This window comes from Heliconius melpomene, chromosome 10 (genome assembly GCF_056956725.1).
Source record: "Heliconius melpomene rosina isolate 202511_hmr_F chromosome 10, ASM5695672v1, whole genome shotgun sequence".
Taxonomy (NCBI): domain Eukaryota; kingdom Metazoa; phylum Arthropoda; class Insecta; order Lepidoptera; family Nymphalidae; genus Heliconius; species Heliconius melpomene.
The window spans coordinates 9,051,032-9,075,506 of record NC_140398.1 but is presented as its reverse complement, the minus strand read 5'-3'; the positions used below and the strand labels follow the sequence as shown (position 1 = coordinate 9,075,506).

At 30.8% G+C, this 24,475-nt stretch overlaps 1 protein-coding gene across 8 annotated transcripts in view; it reads right to left on the bottom strand.

The window, feature by feature from the left end:
- Khc-73 (Kinesin heavy chain 73) overlaps positions 1-24,475 on the bottom strand; it is an 85,018-nt gene that overhangs the window by 26,093 nt on the left and 34,450 nt on the right. For all 8 annotated transcript variants that reach the window (XM_085190701.1, XM_085190703.1, XM_085190706.1 and 5 more), the window contains exons 4-9: positions 12,324-12,451; positions 11,588-11,737; positions 4,758-5,005; positions 4,435-4,582; positions 2,321-2,500; positions 382-481 (exon numbers count right to left, since the gene is read on the bottom strand). In XM_085190701.1, coding sequence (XP_085046827.1) covers positions 382-481; positions 2,321-2,500; positions 4,435-4,582; positions 4,758-5,005; positions 11,588-11,737; positions 12,324-12,451 — 954 coding nt within the window. The remainder of the gene's footprint in view (positions 1-381; positions 482-2,320; positions 2,501-4,434; positions 4,583-4,757; positions 5,006-11,587; positions 11,738-12,323; positions 12,452-24,475) is intronic.

The window sequence follows — 24,475 nt, the reverse complement described above, 5'->3', positions numbered from 1 at the left end:
AAGTCGGTTAAAAAATAAAACATCTCGCATGGAATTTCAACCCAGAAAAATATATTAAAATAAACCTCACACAATATTCAAAATTAAAAAAACGTTGACCTTAATTATTCCACACAAAACTTATACGAAAAGTAAATAATAGTAGTAGTTATAAAAATTTATGAAAACTAAATAAACTTTGCCTCGCTATCTCACGGGAGCTCCCACTTTTTCCGGTATTAGAGTCCTTGACCTGAGCTAAACGTAAAAATCCTGCTAGCTTAAATTAAATATCACATAATACTTTTATACCAACGTTGTTGTACACCTTTTGGCCTGTATTCGTTCGTTGTTTTTGCATAATAAAGCATAGAATAGGTTTAATTTTATTTAAATACTAACCAGTTTCGACGAGTTTTTCTTCCCAAGTGCGGGACATTTCCTTCATCAGGTGCTCACTTTGTGCCAATTGCTCGTGCACGTCTTCGCCCACAGGAGATCCCTTTACAAAATTATAATAGTTATTAAAACTGAAAAAATATGAAGCAAATGTATCTAATTATAACTATTTTAGGGTGAAAATGTTTCGTTTATGGCTGAGATCCATGACAGTTCATAATATTATATTGTCATCTAATCTACGTATAACCGCCAAGTTTCAGGAGTATATAATTATTGTACCTCATTGATTCAAATTCAGATTCTTAGACTTTATTACATAGTTCGATACAACTAGACCTAATAAACCTATATTTTTGTATTCCATATTAAATGTGACAAAGATCTCACACTCCTCATTAAGTTTATTTATCAAAAATAGAAAATGCAGCATTCCTACATATTGATGTGTATTAATCGATATGATAGTTTTGGCCTTGTACTTTGTTAAAAAGGTAAACGAATTGATTATACCTATCTAAGTATTATACGTAGACATTCTTATATAACACGTGCAAAATGTCGTGATCATAGAACCAAGATTATTGTGCAACAGTACAGAAAAAAAATCGCATTGTGAGGATTCGTAGAAATAAATAGATCGTTATATTTTTACAATTATACAAGGTACATCTTTTTAAACTTCATACTGTATCCCACACATAGTAGTAGAGTAAGCAGAGGGAAGGTTCAAACACTGTGGTCCCAATTAAGACATTTCAGTTTTCGCGGAGACTCTTTCCGCCAAATTATGGTGACATTGTGGTACAGCGCAAACGCCGTGCTCGTTACCAGCGCGAGGAAATGAAAATATTAAATATATATATAATGTCCTCAAGTGATAATTGAACCCAAAACCTGTCACGTTTACAGTCGAACGTTTCTGCCCCTGCACCACGACTGGCCTCAGTAGTTAGAACCTAGTAATAGGCAACTCTATTTGCCCGTCTGTCCATTTTAAAGGTACCACCAACCTACTTCGTATTTTGTCGAAACAGAACACGGCAACGGCCATTGCCTTACTTATAGTAATAAAAAAAACAATAAATATTTAATACTGTTAATCATATTTAACTATGTTATTTTAATTAATTAAGTGTTCTATCACTCTAAAAGCCTCTCTCTCTCATAAAGAGAATAAACCGATAGTTAATTTTATTAATTGAAAATGTTCCAGTACACTGTTGAAATTACTAACAAAAACTGTTTATTATTATAGTATCCAATTTCATTAAACGATCTCGATACATCGATTGAAACGTATGCATATATGAGCATCGACGACGCCCTTAATACATTTTAAGTAGATAAAGTGCCACTTATGAGTGAGTAAGCGAACACTTTTATCTTATTAGTGTTTTCTCGAGCACTTTAGCCCTTGCTTTGTTACTCTTTATGCGGATAATCCTTTAGTTTAAACAAACTTTATATTTTAAACGTATAAAAGAAAAAGTATACAAAGGGTTATATCTCAAAGCAAAACGCTTTATAGAGTTGAAACTTTTATATTATTTATATATTAAATATTACTGAAGAGATTTCTGCTTCTTACATTTTATAAAGCTAAGTTCATAACAATGTAGTCGGTTGTTTAATTAAATTTACCCTGGAGCTTATACAATTATTTAAATATCTTTTTTAAAAATCTTAACGTAGATATTGTCTGCGTGTCATAAAGTATTCAGAGAGAAACTTAATAATCTCACCTTAATCTCTCTGCTTTCTTATATTTATTACAATATTGTTTTTTTTTATATTTAAACTATAAACATTATTCGTGTAAGTGAAGAAAATATGACAATACAATGCAAAAAACAAAAATATAACTTATAAATAAACAAAATAGATAATTAATCAAAGATAATTAATAAAAAACCAACAAAGAAACAACCAAATTACTTACGGTAGCATGCTTAAGCATCTCCTTAAGAGCCTCGACCTCTTGCCGCAGTTCCCGTATGATCCTCGCGTTGGGGTCCTCGTTGACGACCGCGTGGTTCACTATTCGTTTGGCGCGGTCCGCGTAACGAAGGGTCGATAGTGTCTCTTCGTAATTATCCGCCGCTGGAGATACTGTTGCCACCTAGATATAATATTTTTTTAAATATATAACCACTAGTGGACCCGGACGCGGCTACGCCCGCGAAAATATAAGCCTAAATCATTAAAATAAGTTAAAAAATAATAATAAGTGGAGATTTATTATTAGAAAAAATATCTGAGTAACCGAAATGAACAAACCAAAGAAGTAAAAGTAACTAAAGGAAATTATTAATATTAGAAAAAAAAACCTAACGTTGCTGTGCGCGCGTACTAAACATTTTTCTATATTAAATAATTATTAATTTTTGCGAACAATATTAAATAAAATCTCAAATGATTAAAATTACGATATTTTAAGTGTATAACATCGGTATAGATAACCGAACTGAGATAAATTAATTATAAGCAGCAAATAATTACATAAAAAATAATAGTAATTCGAAAATCTATAAAAATTTACAAAATCATCAAAGTCGGTCATACTCATATTATGCCGCCCGAAGGCTAGGTCATTTGGAAGCAGTCACATCTTAATTATTTATTAGAATGTTATACAGTAAATTATAATTTCCATCTAGATGAAATGCTAAAAGTGACTATTATATTTATTTTCATAAGGATGAATATCAAATTATAGAAATCATCTAATTTTTGTTAATGATTTGTATAAAGAGATTTGTATAAATCTATATCGGCGCGCGCCATGTATGCATTAAGCAAACTCACTGTGGGTGACGTTTTCTTAAAACAACAAACTTTGCAAGCTGTTGCTTAGCAACGCGTAGCGACGATTGTTATTAACATGGCGGAATAAATTCCTTGTCAAATTAATTATTTTAATATATTGGTATATAACGAAAATATTACAAATATGAGAAAAAAAAAGTATCCTATGTTCATCCCGGGACCCTCAAGTATCTCTATATGAGTATTTTATCACAATTAAATTAGCGGTTTGGCCCTGATTGCGGAAAAGACAGACAGACAGACAGACAGACAGAGTTACTTTCGAATTTATAATATAGGTATGGATATTAACTTTTTTTTCAGCTACACACTCTATCCCGCGTACAACAGGGCAGAGAAAACCAAATGTCAACACTTCTTTCTTTACTTTCCACTCAACGGATATAATACCCACAATAACGTTACAGTCAGAAACTTTTTCACTATGCCACGTTAGCATCAATGTTACCTACCACATAAATGAGCAATATATTTAATTAATTAATAAATGCTTTTAGTATTTTGCCGACCATGTTAATAGATTAGAGTAAAATAATTTATAATAACAAAATGTTTATGTTTTTATTATGCGATAATTAATAACTAAACTAAAATAAATAAAACCGTTTAAAAAAGAAAATAAAACAACCTGAGAAGCATACACGTATTATTTCAAAAATCCGAGCAAATTTTAGAATAACACATCTGTTATAGGCAGGTGTTACATTAATAAGGTGAACGTCCTAACGCAGTGTCGTCTCAGCACCTGCTTTACATCAGAATTTACATCTCCCAAGTATATGGGGAAAGATCACCGACGCTGGAGAATGTCGAAATTGACAACATTGAAAATATTCTTACTGAGAAACATTTTTATCTGAGAATTGTATTAATTAGCCCTTTTAAACATTTCATCGATATTATTCCATCACTATAGAAAACGGCAGAACAAGGTCAGATAGAAAATTAATATTGCCTAACAAAAGTACGAGTATAGGCATAAAATAAACAACAAAGTACTTGTTAGTACTCTCCATGAGTTAGTTTTTACCAATTATTTTCCAACGTAAAGCCAAAATGTATCATTTTATTGTACGGAATAGGTTTAATGCAGCAAACGTCAATTTATACACAATAGTGTTTCTATTTGAGTACACCTCAATGAACCTCAAACGCAAAATTTGTACGTAATACAAATGTACTATTGTTAGTCAGTGGAATGTAAATTAGGCATATAAAACTATTTACCATAACTGTTTTGCTGTTGCCTCCAAGGTTGTCCTTTAGTAACCAAGTCAAAACCGAATCTCTGTAGGGTACGAATTTGTCCTTGTTGTTTTTGCCTGAAGATTGATCAGCTAGCTTTGATATTACGAGACCTAAGGTTGTAAGGGACCTGTAAGCAAAATAAAATTATACGTACAGTACTGCGTTTAGGATGTTTAACACCCACAATAAATTTAAATCTTAACAAAAAACACAAATCTATTAAAGTCTTTAATATTATTTACGTATCATAAATATCCCTTCTCATTTAAAGTCACAAAATAAAAATTGCAAATTGTACTTACTTATTAATATTTGATCCCTCCTTAAGCCTATCGCCTACAGCTCCAGTTTTAACTGCCCTTTCAGACCCCGCGAGATCAACAAGAGACAGCCTCGCCACTTTCTCCCCCGTGACTCCGGTGGCCGCGTCGCACAATGTCTGAGTTAGTACGACGCTGAACACCGCGTGTGACCGCGACGACTCACTGTTCATATTGGTAGCCGCAACTGTTCTTGATTTGTTGCCCTCTGTCATTAGATTGTCGATGTCCTGAGGAGCAATTACAAGGTTTTAAAATTAGACATCTGTAACATATAAAAGACTGACCGGGGAAGAAGCATTACAAAATAGATACTGGATAAGTTTTACAATTTATAATATTTTACAATATTTGAAAGTAATTTCTATTACAGTTTAAATACGTACTTATATACACGTTAAATCTAAGTGCTTAAATTATATAACCATTTTGTGGGAGTCTCGAACAGGTCTGGAATAAAGTAGCTAAAAATTCTATATTGATTCATAGATTGATGATTCAAAGGGTCCTTTGAATTGATATTCAGTAATAGAAAAGAAAGCAAAAATCCATTTTGTTCAACTTCGAGGTTGTATACTCATAAAGTACATCTTTTTACGCCAAGAATATCTTAGTGTTTTGGTTACGTATGATATATTTATCTGTACATATATTAATTACTGACATTCTTTTAAAAATTTATAAATAACACTATAAAGCAATAGATTTATTTAATCCTCATCTGCAGCCACTTCGTAGTATTTGACATAGACATTGTAGGCTAAGAAGACCAGCCACATAATTAAATTATATCTCCCTCTGAGTCAAGACGGCGTGGCGCCTTTTGTGTTATTTCGCTGATAAAAAAATCTTAACAGTCTACAGTCAACAACTTCTGGTCTACAGAATCAGTGAAGTAGTAATATAATATAATAATAACTAATTGTAAGTTATAAAAGCAAGGTATTTTTTTTAATATATTCAAATTATCATCTATTCGCCGCTACTGTCATTTTAAACCGACTCGGTGATGTCAAAGTTGTTGTTGAGATCAAGTATATGAATTGTACTAGCCAACGTAGACCGATAAGTGATTGGTTTTTCACAAATATATACGCCATAATATTATAAAGACAATAAGAAATTTACAAATTACTTAGGAAATACATTTATTTTAACTTCTACTAATCTATTAACGCCTTATTAATCTACAATATGATGTTAACTTCTTATACTCGTATTTACCAATGAATATATATACTGTTTCTTTCTTATCTGTAATATGCAACATTGTTCTTCCATAGGCAGTAGTGTTTGTAAGCAAAGTCAGGCTGTAGATATTGTCCTTTAAGGTAATTTGCTATATTGGGCTGGAGCAATGAAGGCTAGTGTTTGTTCAATATAAAGGAGCCCCTGAAGCCTACACCTGAGGTCGTAAGTCACAGGAACTGCTCCGAGCTAAGTATCAATATTTGTATTTGAATTTATAATTAAATGTATGCAACATCTAAATCTTCAGTTTTCATCAGATTATTTAAATATAGAAGAAAATAATAATCATATCACGATGCCTCATCTGCATACTATAAGAAACTATATCTTATAAACTAGATGCTTAAAGTCTTTAAATAACATATTAATATTTAAAAAAAAAAGGTATTGCATAAATAGAATTCTTCAAATGGAAGGCTATAATAAATGTCACTCGTTTGAAAATAAATTCTTTTGTATCTTGAAACTGTCATAATTATCAACATTTTCAAAGAACAACGTCAAACCGAAAGCAATTAAGCACTGTGGGCTATTTGTGACATTTAATGGAGAATGAAATAAGAGTTACGGTATAATTAAAACATTTATTTGTGAGATGCTTTTACAGCATAATTGTTTAAAATATATTTAAATGAAAACTTGTATAAAAGTACGGTTGTTTTTATTTTTTAAATTATTTTTCAACTTTATGAAATACTTTGTTTGGCAAAACAGTACCAGTTTCTTTCCTTCCTTATTTAAACACTAGAATTCACTATAAATTCTATAAATTTCTCAACAAGGTAGGCTCGATGATCTATAGTCAGTAGGTACACTGAGTTACTTGAACGAAGTTCTAATGCGAAATAAACTTATGCTTACTTGGGGAGGCAAAATAGGTATATGTATGGGGGTTTCACTGAGGAATATCATGTTTCACTAATGAAGATATTATACTCCTAATATTCCTAATTTATAACAACTCTGTTCCAACTTTTGCTCTTTAGAAAATTTATAAGCTTTCGTATTTTCAGTTTATTAAATGTATCTCTGTGTATTTGATTAAGTGTCATATGTTAAACTTCAATTTGAATACATATACTTTTCCTAAATATAAATCTTAAAACACGATAAAAGCGGCAAAAGTACAAAACAACTTCAACTTCCTGGCGTAATATCTAGATGAAACATAAATCAAAATCTCATTCAGACCGAGGAACAAACTGCTGGCTCATTCTTTTCTTGTTACTTATTTATAGTTTGAAAGCAGTTTTGATATACAGCCACCACAGTTTTTATCCTACACTACTTTATCTACCTGAAGTGTCACACAATTTCTTTTAGTCTACTATATTTTAATGGTTGAAACTAAAATTATTATTTTTTCTTTTTTAGCTTTACATGCCGCACATTGCAGGGTGGGCAAAGGGAACCTGTGAACCTAGTTTTAAGGAAATGAAAATATTAAATATTTTATTTCCCCGAGTGTGAATCGCTTGTTTGTGCCCCTGAGCCATGATTGGTCTTGAAAAGAAACCTTGAAGACAGTATACAAGGATTTATTAAGTAAATCTTAAATTGGGATTCATATAGTAGTACATACACGACAGGGTTTCTTGAATGGTTCGGTGAATAAACTGAATCCGGTTAAAGGAAATAGGTCAGGGGAAGTGTCCTAGACACGACCAGCTGTATAATCGATAGTGATAGCACTTTCACCAAGTTTGTTCATCTATTGTGTTTGCTTGTTATCTGTTAGAAGAAGTTGAATCAAGGTTATGAGATAAGCAATCAATTTATTATCATAATCGAAAGCAGTTCATAAAAATTAAATAAGACACGTTTCACTGCTTCGTATTATAGTAATTCATCTTAACCAAATGTAGTAAGTACTCGATAGTCTAAAAACTTAATTGAGTAAATAATTAATCTACACAAATTTCTAAGGTCCTATAAAAAATATTAATTCCTTAAGATATCCGCTTCTTTAAATTAAGGTTGAAGAGTTTCAACAAAACCTATATGTATATATACAACCGTCCGATAAGAACACTAAAACACTTTGAAAGCGGTTTACAAAGTTCAATCTACAATCCGTACAGGAGTCAGCAATGAAATAGAGATCGAATCTATTCTTCCATTCTAAAGTTTAAGCGCCGAGATCAAGTAATAAAAACAGACGGACGCTTGCTTCATTTCGATTTAAAATTTTAAAAAAGAAAATGTATATTTAACAATTAATTATCATTGACACTAAACTTTAAACTCTTTTTAATCTACTTTGTTGTATGTATAGCAGGGTAAGCAGAAGAAACTTAAAGCTTAACTTTTCAAGCCATGCTTGCTCAAATGGCAGATTTTTTTACAAAAATTATCACTTAGCGAAAAAGGATGCTATAAACTCTACAATTTTATAATCATAATATTATTCTCACGCTAAGTTAATTATATAAGGTCAACGTGGTAAGATGTGATCACATGCGGGCAACAATTATAATTGAATTTGGTAGAGAACTTGGATTTGTTATTAATTTTCAAAGTGCTCATGTTTAATTTTATAGATAATCTTTGTTTTTATAAGGAAAATATTAGAAGATATATTTTATAAAAAATATATATATATAACGCCATATACATACGCTCGTATATTGAATAGACTTAAAATAAATCAGAATAAAAATAACCTGTTCAGTGGAACGTGTAACCTTATTTATTCACTTTCGTTGTAAATCTGCGGTTTTTTACGGACGTAACTGTTTATTTGCGTACCGTTTTCCCTTCGAACAATTTCACTAGATATTCTAGAAATTTATAATGGAAGCGGGAATTCGTTGTTCAAAATAGACTCAATGGTATAATTTATTTAATTTCCAACAGATTATTAAACCTGGTGTACAATTTGTAAAGAGACCGATTAAACCTGGTGTACAATTTGTAAAGAGACCAATGTCTGCTTACGTTCATTATTAATCGGGTGAGGTGAACAAATTAATTGCTACTATCAATTTAAATGGCAATATTCATTTTACATTTAAACACTAACATAAATATTTATCTTAATATACATTTTCATACGTATCAATGTATGTACGTAATGTAAGCACATTAAGCCCAAGTTGTGCAAGAATTGAAAACATAAATTAATTCAAAATAAAACAATATTTTTTAAATAAAAACAATGAAAAAATATGAGAAACCAAATTAAAAATATCATATTCATACGTTTTTTCACAGCAATGCGTATCTACCGAAAAATGAATGAAGAATAAAAAGATACATCGTACTCCACGGACGTCAGTAATCCATCATAAACGCATTATGAGGAGTTTTTGTTGCTAAGCTGGTAGGTGAAAGCACTCGGTATGTAATATTTTATTAAAACCAGGCTATTTATTCTGTGTAGAAGACAAAAGTATTATTAAGTAGGTATAGACAATAAGTAAGGACGTAAGTTGCGTAAAGGTGTCTGACAGTACCCGATGTTTGTGGGTTCTCCGACCCGTAAATTAAAAGTACAGAGTTAAATCAGTCAGTAGTAGGAGTAATAATAGTACATAAAATAAAAAAGTGTAAGGGAAAAAAGATATAACTTAACTAAAATTGTATAACGTAACCAACATAAGAATTGTTCTAATGGATTAAGTGAGGTTACCCGCAATAGCCATAATAAAGGCTATTCACGTTCAAAAAGGATTTCGCACAGAATTTATTGTATAACACAGGCTGAAATTTTACGTTATAACAAAAGCATCAGGCTTTTCAGATCGTAATGAAGACAAAGATATAATTAGGATTATATTTTATTATATCTATTTCACTGTAGACTCAAAAGGAAAAATACTTTTTTGGAAGAGAAACTAGAGAATTGAATGACTTACCTAGATGATGAAAAGATGGGTGCATATTAAAATATTTTTTAACTAACGTTAGTAGTAGGTCCCTTTAAATACAAATAAATAAATGTATAATATTGTGTAGTAACATTTTATCAATATATGACATTGCAAAAGTTGGCATATTGGCATTTTCCAATCAAGCGATAACGAATTACAGAGAGCACAGTTAAAGAAATAAGATAATTTGATAAAGATAATTAGTACACGGCACCTGACGCTGAACAAACGTATAGTCTACTTGAGTCAGCCTGAAATAATTGAAGGAGACCAAGCGTCGGATACGCCCAGTTAAATGAACTGCAACGAAGTAAGTAAATAGAACGAATACTGAACAATGCTGATTTTTATATTAAAAAGCGTACTTAAATACTGTTTACAGCGCTAAATAAAATTTACGTCTATATTCAAATTTATCATAGAAATGTTATAAAAAAAAGGTTCCAATTAAACCAGAAAACGAAAATTATTGTATAATAAAAACAAGGAAAGATCGGATTAAATTAAATTAAAGGTAATAGAGCACCAAACCAAATCGTAGAGAGAGTAACAACTGGTATCAAAGGCAAAATTAAACAATTTCAAAAGGAAAACTGTTGGACTGAAGGGTGTTCAAAGCGAATCGACAGAAATAATGGATACCGTTAAGCCCTCGAGCCCCAACTAAGCGTAATGAAGCTGTCAGAATGGCCAATCTTCAGGAACCGGCGATTTCATCTACGGTTCAATTTTTGATGCCCAAAACAATATTTATTTAGCGTCCAATTCGTTACAGAATGTTACTTAAATAAATTATTCTTTTTTAATTATAAAAAAGGTATGCTATATATTTTTTTTCTAAATAACATCGTGTCAAGTTTTCAGTTTGATGGACAATGTTTGTGAACTCTATTTTTGCCATTTACAATTTAATTGAAAAATATTCAAGAGAAATGTTGTGCATATTTGTAAATTGTTGAATATTTTTGCACTTTTCCAAGTAATCGATGAAACAGGTAAAATTAAAATAAATTTACTGGACTATACCACCACGTGTGGAAAAGGAATGCAAGAACAACTGCATTACAAATATAATTTTATTTACCCATTTCGCCCAGGGCTTAATGGCCGACAGAGGATTGTTATCGAGGTCTCAGACATCGTGACCTTTTATTTAACAAGATAGAAGATTATCATGGCCCATGTAATAGCTGCCAGGGATAAATTCAAAAGGATACCGTTAGTTTGTCGTCATTACATCGAGTTTTATTACTGCACTATCACGGTTCTTTGTTGTTTGAAAGTGTAAACCGAGACAAATGGCTTTAGTGTGACTTTTACTGCATCAAAGTTATAGTATACATATGTTCTATAATGTGCACAATTGGACACTTTTGAGCATATAAAACAAATTATTTGGTTTACTGATTAATAACTGTCAACTCCTAAGACAAAAGCCATAGATTCGATTCTAAATATAAAAGTCAGCTCAATATAAATTCTAAACTTCTTCCATTATTACTTATTCATGTGATAAGTATAAATATCTGATTGACTGTAAATTGATTAAGATAGTTACTTCGAACAGACAGTCTAACCTAGCTTATGGTCAGTTTAACTAAGCTAACTAATTACTTGGAAAACAACACTATAACCATCAACAAAAAGTGTAAATTACAAGATGAATATGCATCATAAACACACAATTACCTGAAATGAGGTGACTGCAAGTTGTGACAGTCCGTCCACGTACGGCCCCAACACGACGTGCTCGCGGACGCGTAATGACCGGCGCGTGGTCTCCGGATCTAGCAGATCGTGCACGCGCTCGTTGTAAATCTCCATGTATGACACCTCCACCTGGACCGATCGTATAGAATCGTAAAAATTCTTTATTTTTTTTACTCTAACTTTGGACATTTGAAAATTTAAGTATGTATATGGCATGTTGCATTATTATCTATATTTTTTGATAATTATGTAGCATTATTAACTATATTGTTTTATATATCATTTGACAAATATATATGTATAATAGTAAAACATTAAAAAAGTAGAGCGGTATTAAAAAATCTGTGAATAAAAGTAAATATTTAAATATGAATAGTTAAAGCACAAAAACTGACTAAACGAGGAGAGTTCTGTATTCAACATAAAATGATAAGAGAACACAAGTACAAAAAGCCTTGCGGGACGACTTACATGCATGTACAAGTAGGTCAACATAGATTCAAAGAAAAAAAAAGTCGACTAAAGCTCGACTAACGAACCAATTTTGCTCAGGTATGATTCCTGTGAATTCACCTGTTTTAGCGCTTCTTTTATGATTGAATTTTTGAATGCCTTTTAAAAATATTTGTAATCTCTGATACTATATCAATTATAATATAGTAAACTTATAAAAATTATTATTTATTTATTAACATAATTATTGTTATGAAATTACCTTATATGTGAGTGCAGGTGGTGACTGTTGGACAGCAATTCTTTCAAACAGCGCATCGCAGAGGCGCGGTATAATGCCGCCTTCGTTAGGGCCGGGCGCGCCCATCATCGTGTAGGATTTTCCTGAACCTAAATATAAAACAAAAAAGTTGTAATATTCAATAGGAAATAGTATTTAAGTATTATTGTATATTTAAATCTAACTCACATTGAGAAAGTGCCTAAAAACGTTTAAATTTAATATCTATTTTATATGAGAATTCGAAACGCTTTTGTGCGGAATTCGAAACGATTCACATTTTATTGATATTAAATCAATGCAGTTAATCTCATGCATATTGTATGCATATAATAGCAGAATATGATGATGTTTGATCAAATACGTACGTGTATAAATCATTCCTATCATAGTTGTAAATTGGATTTCTAGTAGGTACTCTCATCGTAAATATATTTGTATTAAACTGACGCAATTTAAAATAGTTCCACGTTATGTAACCTTTGATACATATTTAGTAACCCATAACATTTTAAATGTAATTAAGTTTTGAGACAATATTTAGAACTTAATCAGCAATAAATTAGTTACATATTAAGTTAAAGTTTCTCACACGTGGCGTAGTTAGCCAAGCATAACAAGCTTAATCCAACGCTAAGGCTCTCGTGAAACTCGAGACGAGAGTAGCGAGGCGCATTAAGAAAAGTGCTTAGTATGAAAATGTAGTTTACAGCTCCACCAACCTCCCATACATTTTCCGCTTCAATTAACGTATATAAAAAACACCCGTTTAGTGCACGCTAAAGATGTGAGCTGGGAAAATATAAAAATGTAGCCGAGCTGAAAAAATGTTCAAAACAAAAAACGCGATAAATATGACGAATACAAGCTTTCAACCGCTACGATAGCTTGTTGACATAACAGTGGAAGCAAACTCCAATTATTAAAATAAATACTACGACAATATATTGCGGAGAATAGTTTTTATAGTTAACAGCGTACGTGGATATGTAAGTAAGTTTATTATATTTGCAATTATATGTTTTAGTAACAATAAATTAATTTATTAATAGACCTTTTTTCTTAGGTATTAGATTCAATCTGAAATGAGTAATATTACTCAAAAACGTTACGCCTTCAAACGCAAATAAACTAATATAAAACATAAATATAATATACAGTGAAAAACAATGTTGACCTTAAACTTACCCTATATTTTATTATAAAACATTTTAAGATAAATTACCACCTCTACTAACCCTTTAAATAAAATATTCAAGCACTATAAAAGGTGGTACAAGTGTGGTTTATCTAAGGGTAGAGTTAAGGGTTGAGATATCACAAAAATCGAATTGTTGGCAGCCAGCCAAGTCAACACAGATATGAAATGTGAATATTATTATCAGTTAAGAGCAATCACTACTTATTAAGTTATATGTAGTCTTTTTTGTAACAAAAAAAATATTAATTTTACAAATAATTAAATTATAAATTAAAAATCAAAGAATTTAGTTGTCATATTTTAATATTAGGCGATAACATGTCACGGGTGGCCAAACACATGTTATAGCCAATAGCGCTTGTCATTCGCATATGACTAAGTATTAATTCACATGGAAATGACAAATTGCATTATGCGAATGTTTGCACAGCGTGAATACAGATGACCGTAAAGCAAGCACAAGGACATTTCACAATAACAAAATGTAAACAATAATCGTGTATATTATTTATTTTTATCTAAGTAAAAATATATTTTGTTATCATTTATGTTAAAACATGTGATAGGCGCTCGTTTTCTCCCTTGGGTCTTCTGAGAAAAGCGACGGAAAATGGTGTGTTAAATAATGTACAACAGTATGTACTCTACCTAATCCATATAATGTCGGAGACTCCACAATTTTAAAATAGATAACAATTATTATAAGATAGATAAGACCTATTTTATTAAAAAAATAACGACACATTGGAAAAACCAAGACTCTACCTACTACTTGCATTCTGTCATAATCTAATAAGTATAATGCAATTTTTAAAAAACAATTTAAAACATACGCCATAATAAAAAATTTAAAATCGAAAGAATAAGAATATTGAAGCTAAAAGAGTATTATTGCAATAAACTTTAAAATTCATTTTTGTTCAAAACTAAAGTCTTGATAATTGACAATTAAGGAAAAAAACAAATGAATAAATATAGATTCTTAATTCAGAAGAGAAAGCGATGATGATTCATATGATATAAATATACTGATACAGATATTTAATTCATTTTAAACTTTAATAACTAAATATTAAGTCTAATTAAAAATAGTAGTTATTTTATTTTTTATTTACTTCACAAAAACCATTGTTTTCAATTGACCAACAATAATATGTAAAAATTAAAATGTATCGTCAACATTTCGATATAATTAAATAGTCGCTACTGCCTTCATCGCTGCCTTGAACCACTCTTCACAAGTGACATAAGCTGGCACCTGCATTTTAGGTCACCCGGACGCGGCACCTGCTTTCAACTCGCTTTGTTCTCGTTTCGCGATAGGTGCTTTACTTAAAAATACTTATATTCTTTAGAAATTGAAGCACTATAGAGTGCACATCGCATTTCATTGCAATATGTTACGTTACAAGGTAACGATGCGAGTTTAATCGTTCGTATTTTTAGCAATTAATATTACAATTGTTACATAAAACTATTTATTTTTAAATAAAAAATGTGTTTTTATTTTTATTCCATATAGCAGAGTACGTAGAGTAGCTGACCGAATCTAACTTGATCTTGATTGACGGAATCTAACGCCTTACTTTGTCGTGATGGTAATATGCATAAAACGACGAGCTTGTAAGCCCTTCACATTCGGATTTCTAATTTAAAAAACTAAAGGTATTCCTCGACCTACTATAAGAGCTTTAAGTTAATTATTTATTCCTATTAAATATGAAAGCAAATAATATGCTATTTACAAGGTTATATCAATTATAATCTTATCAGTTTATATTCCTATAACATTAATTTAATTAAAATTATTTAATATAATTTGTTCATGTATATTATAATGAATAGAATTATAATAATTTTGTCAATGTTATAATGGAGTTATAATGGAGCTACCGAAAGTATTTTAATCTGAACACAGTATTATTCACAAAAATAACTCTTTGGTCAGTAAACCCCATCGCGTACAACACGTTTGATGACAATTGACAAATTTATACGTGCGTAACGTAACATTCACGAGGCGTGTCGGTATGGGGAAACGATCAGCTCGGTCATAAGTGATAAAATACTAAACATATTCAATTGAATATTAAAAATATAAATGTATTTAAGGAACAAAATTTGAATTATTCAACTTATTTCAAATAACAACTATTTAACCACGGGCGAGGATAGTCTCGGGCATGAAATTAAATATTCCCTTCAGTTACGAACATTACACAAAATATTTTTTTAAATAGTCTTTGTATTCCACCATTTTATATTATTTTCTTTCATTGATATTTTATTATACATTTGTAAACAGTAAATATTTATGTACTCACCAGAAAACTAATAAAAGTTATTCTATTGACATAGTTAAATTACATTTCCCCTCTATGTTAATAAAACACTAAGTAGTATTTGAACCTGGCCTCGTTTTAAAATAAACAATCCCAAATATAATATTTAGAAAGTAATTGCAAAAATTCAAATAATAAAAAAAATCAAATATACATTTATTACTATTATCATTATTTGCATAAAGAATCATTATTTGCATTAAAATATTCAAATACAATGTTATAAAACAAGCATTCTGTAGAAAGATTCTGAATATGAAAATTTATTAGGTCGTCATAGAAAGAACACGATAACTTTTCCACTTCAACTTCCAACATTCATGTGAAGTATTCAAATGCAAGATACTTTCCAATTTTAGTTACAAATGTAGACTACATTTCAAAATAATATTTCTCATTGTGTATGTCTTTCTATCTACTGATGTTTATAAAATTGCAAAATATAGTTTGCAATATCTTCTGTCATATATTGTAATCTCTGTTTTTTGTTTCCGTACAAATTTCGAGAAATCCTCTTACTGCAATAAACCGGATAGACGTAGGTGCATCCCTCATGCAGAATTTCATCAAGTTCATCATCAAACATCAAGTTTTGTCTGCGTGTTGTCCGTCAGTCACTCAGTGACGGAAGAATATACCTACAATATGCACCTATATCGGTATGTATATAGAAAAAAGTATATAGTTTCTGTAAAATAAAATATCACATCATTTTATGCTTACAAATTACACAACACCGTATGTACGTGGGACACTTTTTGAGCCTCTTTATACACAAAGTGTGTAAGTAAGTATATCAACTACTAATAAAGTTTTGTAAATAAAATTAACAGTTTGACCTTAAACTTCTCACCAATTTTACGTAAATTCTAATAACATTAGTCTCCAAAGAGTCATCGTATTAGCATATTTTCAATTCGCAGTATAAAAAATATAAACTACAGATGGACTAAATAAAATTTAAACATTATGAAATTAATTAGATTTTTAGCTTAAGTGTATTTTCTCGCGTGGGAATCGAACCCATAAGCTGTCGCATTTTACACACTCGCACGCAGTGCTCCAGCAGCGCGACGTTTGGCTTCTCATTAGATAGATTAGATACATGTATTTTATTTAAATTGCAAATGACAAATTAAACTTTATAAATAATTTTAATATTAAAAGCAAGAATCAACCTGAGGTTGTAATATCTAATAGGTAAACAGTATTAAAATGTTGTTCAAATAATAAATCGCAGTGTTGTATTCAATCATTAAGTTACTTTAACGAGATTACAAGCACGTGATTGGATTGAGTCCAACATTGGGCCAAGCAATCTAGTAGAAGGATCGACGCTCTGGGGTCCCCGGAAGCAATAAGAGCGATCTGCCACATTATACATGGCAACATTCCAGATGCGTGAGTTTGCACATATTTTGGTGCAATTCTTTTGGACTGAATATATATGGCTGAAAAACTGATTGATTACAGCCAACATTTATATATATTACTAGCGGCCCGGCCGCGGCTTCGCCTGCGTTAACTATGTTATTATTAAATTCTCCATGAGTACATGCGTCCTATAAGTGATGTCCATGCAAAATTTGGGCCTCCTAGCATTTGTAGTAACGAAGTTTATTAGACTTAGAGGTCGAATATTGCAAAATCCCGTCTTAGCGAGCACCTACGTCCTATAAATAACTCCTATGCAAAATTTGAGATTCCTAACACATGTAGTTTCTGAGATTTCGTGATGAGTGAGTGACCTTTCGATTTTGTATATATAGATACAAGTTTATGTAATCATGAACTAAGGAAAAAGGTAAGAAACTTGATGACTACGTCATGTGTTTTTAATAAGTAATAAAATAATAAACCATTTGCTAATTATGGTTTTCTTCATGCCGTTATTAAGTATTTAAGTAATAATAATCTTAATAAATTAACTTTTGTAGCGCGCAGAGAAAATAAGAAACCATCTCGTTTAATTCAGTATCTACTTTAAGAATACTTAGTTAAAAACTTTCAGTGATGTCTCGGATTACCAATCGGTGTTATGAAATATCCATTATTTTTCCTCGTAATGGTAACAAGACAAGACGCGGCTTTGAGTACCGCCACTCAACACGCAATGCCTCGAGAATTCGGCGAAAAGTGGGCAACGGGAGTGTCTCACCACCATGTTTCCAGGTTACCTCAGCCGGTTATAAAAAGAAACATATAAACTGTTCATACAATCACTTGTAATGCATGCTATAATGCATTACAGCAAAATAAATAACTAAGTAATAATAAGAAGTCATATCATTCATAACATGTACCAATGTACCATACATTCTTGCCATTTATTATATAATTTCTTTGAAGATCGCCACTTCCATGTACAACAGTAAACAAAAATGAGTATTTAAACGACTCATAAGCAGTGCAATCGTCATGTCATTATGTCCACGGGCCAAGTTGAACGGACACGGAATGGCTCAATAAATGGCGCAGTCCGTCGACATTAAACCACGCCCCCGATGCAAGCTGACAGTTATTAGCTACAAATGTGTATTGCAGACAAAGAAATGTTTATTTCCTTGTGCAGATTTACAAATATTTATGTTCAACTAGTTTACAACAAGAAGCAAACAACTTTATAGTCGGATTATCAACAATGTAGCTTATGTTAAAATCGTTATAATGGCTGTATTATTCTTTGGATTTCGAAACGATTAGTGCCGAAACACATTGGTAGGAATATTCATATACTTTTTCAATTAAATAAAATTATTAGACACATATTTTTAAATATGTTACAAAACTAAATATTTTTAAAATAATTATAAAAAAGCTCCGGAAGCACAATAATTGTAGCGTGGTGCGTGCATGATAAATGCGCTACCGGACTCATCGCTACCTTATCTAATTTGTTTATCGCACGCCGATGCAGTATGTTACAGTTCACAGTGTGTGATGAATATTTTGATTGAATCTCATAGTGATTATTCTATGTAGTAAAATACTATTTTTTTCAAAAACATTTATTATTGTTTATTATTGTTAAAATTAAATTAAATTTACGCTTTATTTTGAAGTTTTTAAACGTAAATATTATTTAACAAGCAATCGTATTTAATTTTCACATAATAAACAGGTTTTATATTTACTTATCAATTTGCGTACAAAAAGAAATGTACGCATTTAAACAATTTTACCGACAGAGTTCATTCTAGCGTCAGAAAATCGTAACGGCTCTTAAGACTATATCCCCGAGGTGGTTGTTCAACCTCGCCCTTAGAGGCTTGTTCTGAAAAATAGGTGAAGTATCTATTCATTCACAGGTTCACAAGGCTGAGGAGTCACTGGGTAACAATATACGTTTGTCACACGATACACACTTGCCTATACCTATCTGAGTATATTAACGAAGAGACAAGTTCAAGAGTTTTGGATCTAATAATTTTATATATTAAGTTGACCAGTATAGTAGTATACTAGATGAAATGAAATGAAAATTTATCGTCAAAAATATTGTTATATTTATAGTATTTTGCCATTTACACTAATTTAGCATTCTGTCCTTTCTTCATCTCTTTCAAAAACCAGAAATTTTGACTTATTTGCGTTCAGGCTTAGACCATAGTTTTCATACCCTTCTTTCAGAGTGGGGTGACTAATGCCTGCAACTCGCATTCTGATGACGCAATGAGCACTGCATCATCTGCGTACAGTAGGCAATTTACATTAAAGTCACCTCCATGGAGGACGGAGCTACAAATAGAAGGTAATAAATAGGAGTTAAGTTAACAAAAACTAGTATGTACTTTTGATTAGTTCTACTAATTTTAGTGTTACAATATATAAAAGTTAACATTGATTGCAGTAAACGTCGTTGAACGGATTTCTTGTACAAAGCATATTATACCCGTTGCACCATGACAAATCAGCAGTCTGCGCTTTGGTGTAACAAATGCGGTTTGCCTGTCCGCCTCCATAAGCCGATACCAGATAAGCTGCCAACAGGCATTTATCAGATTGAAAGCTCCAACTGACTAATATAAAGCGTCCACATATACCCACATAAACGAAAAGGGGAATTAATTGCTCTAGCAAGGTAGGCAGAGGAGTTTGAAGTTTGAGAACGTAGTGTTAAACACTCCGCTACACGTTATTACACTTACATTATATACACATATTGAATTCAATAATAATTATAAATATACAAATACATTAAAATAATATTTATTTTATAAAAACTCGCAAACTATTAAGGTAATATGAAGATGATATAGGTTTTATTAAATTATTTCTAGGTCTCTCGGCGGCGAGTATTGCGGGAGATGGAGCCCGCAACAAAAGCTACTAGGGGCCCTGGGGATGCATTAGAGCTTTTCTTGTCTCATTTAGCGTTGATTCGACCTGGTTCTATTCAATATTAATTAGTATTTAATACGGAAAAAATACTTAATAGTTTTTATTATAATTTTATTCGCAAAATAAATATATTGAGTTAGTATTCATTGATTTAAATCATCTCGTGAAAGGAATTTGTTTGATTTATTTTAGGCCCAATGGTTTTAAGTTTAATCACCTCTCAGAGATGTTTTAATTTACCTTGGAAAATTGAGGATGGACAGTCGTAGGTTCTCAATGCCTACTCTACCATACAAGTCTATGCTATACTGTAAATTAGAAAAAATCATATCGTCTCAATAAACTAATTACTTAGTTAATAATTCCCTATTTTGATTACCATTGGCCCAAGACATAAAGGACTTTCCATAAATTCTTCTTAAACATTGTCATAAAAATATTATCATAAAAAATACATAATTGTATTTCTATCATCGTTCAAATACCCAATGAATTTCGTAAATCGGTTCCTATATTATTAGGCACAAGAGAATATTTTCAAGAGAAACAAACAATTATCGAAAATAAACTTCAATATTTGCGGTAAATATGATTGAAAAAAAAAAACACACATGGCAATTAATCGTCAAGTAGAAATACGGGTCTCGTTTAACTCCTACAATATATATGTTGTATAAATATATTCATTTTAAATTTTATATTTCCATATGCCAATTTGCAAATGAACGCACATGCTATTCACAGCAAGCAATTAAATGGTTTTTCACCTTGAAACTGAAGCATTGATCGATAGTCGATACTAACAATAAACACTTAAACAATATAATTATATGTATGTACATTGGCTAGTTTTACGTGAAGCGTTTTTGTTTATTGTTACCTTATCATCATCACGCAACTCTCGCATAGAGCCAGATACAACTTAAAGAGTTTGATAAGAAACTACACTGATTAATATCTAATATTTGCTTAAAATAAGAATTATTTCATAAAATAATTTGTTCGTCATTTTATTATAATTTTAGATAGAAGTGCCTGCCTGACTTCAGCATCTCCAAAATGAGCACAATAACAGCGATATGGCATGTCTTTGCTATTTTTCAGTGGCACAGTTCTCTTTCATTATATTCTTGGTGTCGCTAAGACAAAGACCTTTTTTGTTTATTTTCCCACTCCGCTTTATTATCTGTGTCTCTTGCCGTCTCGAGGAAAAACAAAGCCGATCACACTTTTTTTTACTTTGTGGTAGTGGAGTTTCAAGCTGAATAGTTCTGCTGGTTATTTACAATATTTTAAGCCTTGAAATATATACCATATTAATTGCAATAAGCCTTCTTGACCTTAACTTATCTTCTACTCACTATTTCAACGTTAAAAAATTGTATAATAAAATTTAAAACGCAGTATTATTGAAAATATTAACATTTGAAGCGGCATGTGCGGCATATTCTGTAATATATACATATAATTAAAATAATTCATAACGGATCAGAGCTGTCATAGAAAAAAATATAATAAAAAAGTTTTTATGGCATTTAACAATCTAGTCGTATGTCTCTGTCCGTGCATTTGTTCGATAATCTCAGAAACGGTGTAATTGAAGTTTTCACTATTATATTGTGGTAAACTTCCCTTACAATATAGTGTATTTTTTATTTCAATCGGTTAATAAATAAAAAAAATAACGATTTAAAAAAAAATCTATAAATAAGTGTTTCATTGAACTGTCTGAAACTCACTTCTGACTGTAGCTATAGATATTATTTTTTAAATTATATTATTATTAGAAAACGAAAGTAATGCAGATTAGTAAATAAATAATTATGTAATTCAAGCGGGCGAAGCCGCAGGCGTGTCCCTAGTATATGTATAAAGGCAAGATAACAACAGATGACAAGAAAAAAAACCAATTTTTTCATATTTTTTGAAAATACAAGGCCATTATAGAAAAAAATAATGGAGTAATTAGCGACATTGCTTTCGTGGAATATCGTTTCTAAACAGAAGAACATAACGAAAACTGAAACTGTCAAGGCTGTCACTTAAAATGTCTGAAGAGACGATTGTCTTTTAAATGACTAAAACGTTTAACAGAAAATTGTGAAATAATGTATCTCATTATTTATAACAAGAGATGTAGACCCTTGCAGGTAATTCCGTTTGAATTCATGTAGGTAAATACATGTATGTTTAAATAAACAATACTGGATTAAAAAATATCTAACACTTCGTTTTCATTTATGTACATTTATTTTCGGTAATAGTTTCTTTCATATAAATAAAAACACAAAACCTAGACACAATATGTACATATGTGTTACTATATTTAAAATATATAATAATTTATACCAACAAGCCACTTAATAATCTTGGGTCCTACTACGCGGCGGTAAGTAAACACTTTTATAATATTGGAAATTGCTACAATATAGGTCATACGTAGGTTATGAAATTACCTTATTTGAGAATAAATAATAAGCATATAATATAATACGACATATTAAAGCCCTCCCGTCCCTAAAAGTACTGCAAAATGGTCTAAAATACAAAAAATATAAGCACAACGAAGCTGTATTCCGATGTATGAAGGGCTAACGACAAAAACACGGTAATGCACTCAGCTGGGAGAACCGCTTCGCTTTAGAGCTGATATAAACGGACATTATATATATTACTAAATTGCTTCAGAGTCAGATAGAGAATTCTCTGTTCTTATTCTATTATCTTCACGTGTCAATTTTCATGTATGCATCCAGAAATTATTTAATTATTATTTATTGAAATGACCATTTTACGTTTACCCGGCTTCAGGAGAGAAAAATAAATAGTTTATTTTTATTTAAATATAGCAAAAATAAACTTCCTATCTTTTCCTTTTCATAATAAGAATAAATCGATTCGAAAAACAGAAGCTATTTTTAAAATAATCTTCATAAGCTACGTAGTTCGTATACGTAGCTACGCAATTCTCTAACAACAAGAGATATGTAAGCAAAAGATCCAAATCCATCATCATTATGGATGAACGGTATTAACATAATCACAATAAGCCTTTTTCGAGGTTCCTCTTTATGTCGTTTAATTTATCCTAATACAGCCGCGTTATAGAAAATAGTAATTTTAACTAAACATATAGGTACATTCCCATACACTGATATCCACAATTTAATTTAGAAACTTAGTAATGAATACGATTTGCAAGGCGAAAGGTCACCATGAATTTCGTAATTAAACTTTAGAGAGCTTGGTCCGCAGTCTTAACGTCACTGATATATTAAGTTGACTTTAATGAGAAAATATATTGCAAAGAAATTTTAGCTCGTTGTAAACTTAATTACATGCTTGACAAATATAGGTAGATGATAATATTAAAGTAGTATTAAAAATTTACTATAAAATTAACGCAAACAGTATAATTTTATTCAGTACTGATTGATATTTATTTATGGAGTATGTACTAATTGAAAGACGGAATTCAACAACAAAGTTTGGACAAACGGTCCAGTATTAGAATACACAAATCGAGGAAGCAGTTAATTTCCACACTGACACTAATACGAAGCATATAGATACATAAGTATTAGAAATATACATATACATATCTAAGTATTAGAAATATGTTAATTTATTCTATTAATATTACCATAGTATTTAAAAAGGTCTCGAATTGACTTTTATTCATCTTTTTTAATTTGAGCTTGAATTGTCTGAAAGTAATTAAATGAAATTCAAACAAAAAGCTTCGGTAAAATTTAACAAGATAGCGTCCGCCCTTTTATAAGTCAAATATATTAATATAATAACCGCAAAAAATATAGAATCAAGCAGGAATATAGCGATATGAATAAAAGAACGCTTCGTTTCCATTCCGCCACCACCAAAGGTTTCGAGTTGTTAGGATCAATTTTTCGCATTGAGCCTCTTTCGTTTGTGAATAGCGAATCAGTAAAAATTATTTACATTTCTACCAAACTTGGAATATATGAACATATGAAATTATGTAAAAACTCGGTTATTGTGGTTATACTAAAGTATTCTTTTACTTTTGTACGTGTTAGCTATTACTACAATCTAATATTTTTGTATAATCAAGTTTCATCAAAAACGTTGTTAACTTATTTTAATACAATTTCACAAACTTAACAAATTTTAAATATAAACTATAACATGTACAAAAGAATTTAACATGTAGTAGCGCAAGTATGTTATACGTGAACAATATTAGAACCTAGCAGGCACCCACTAGGTAA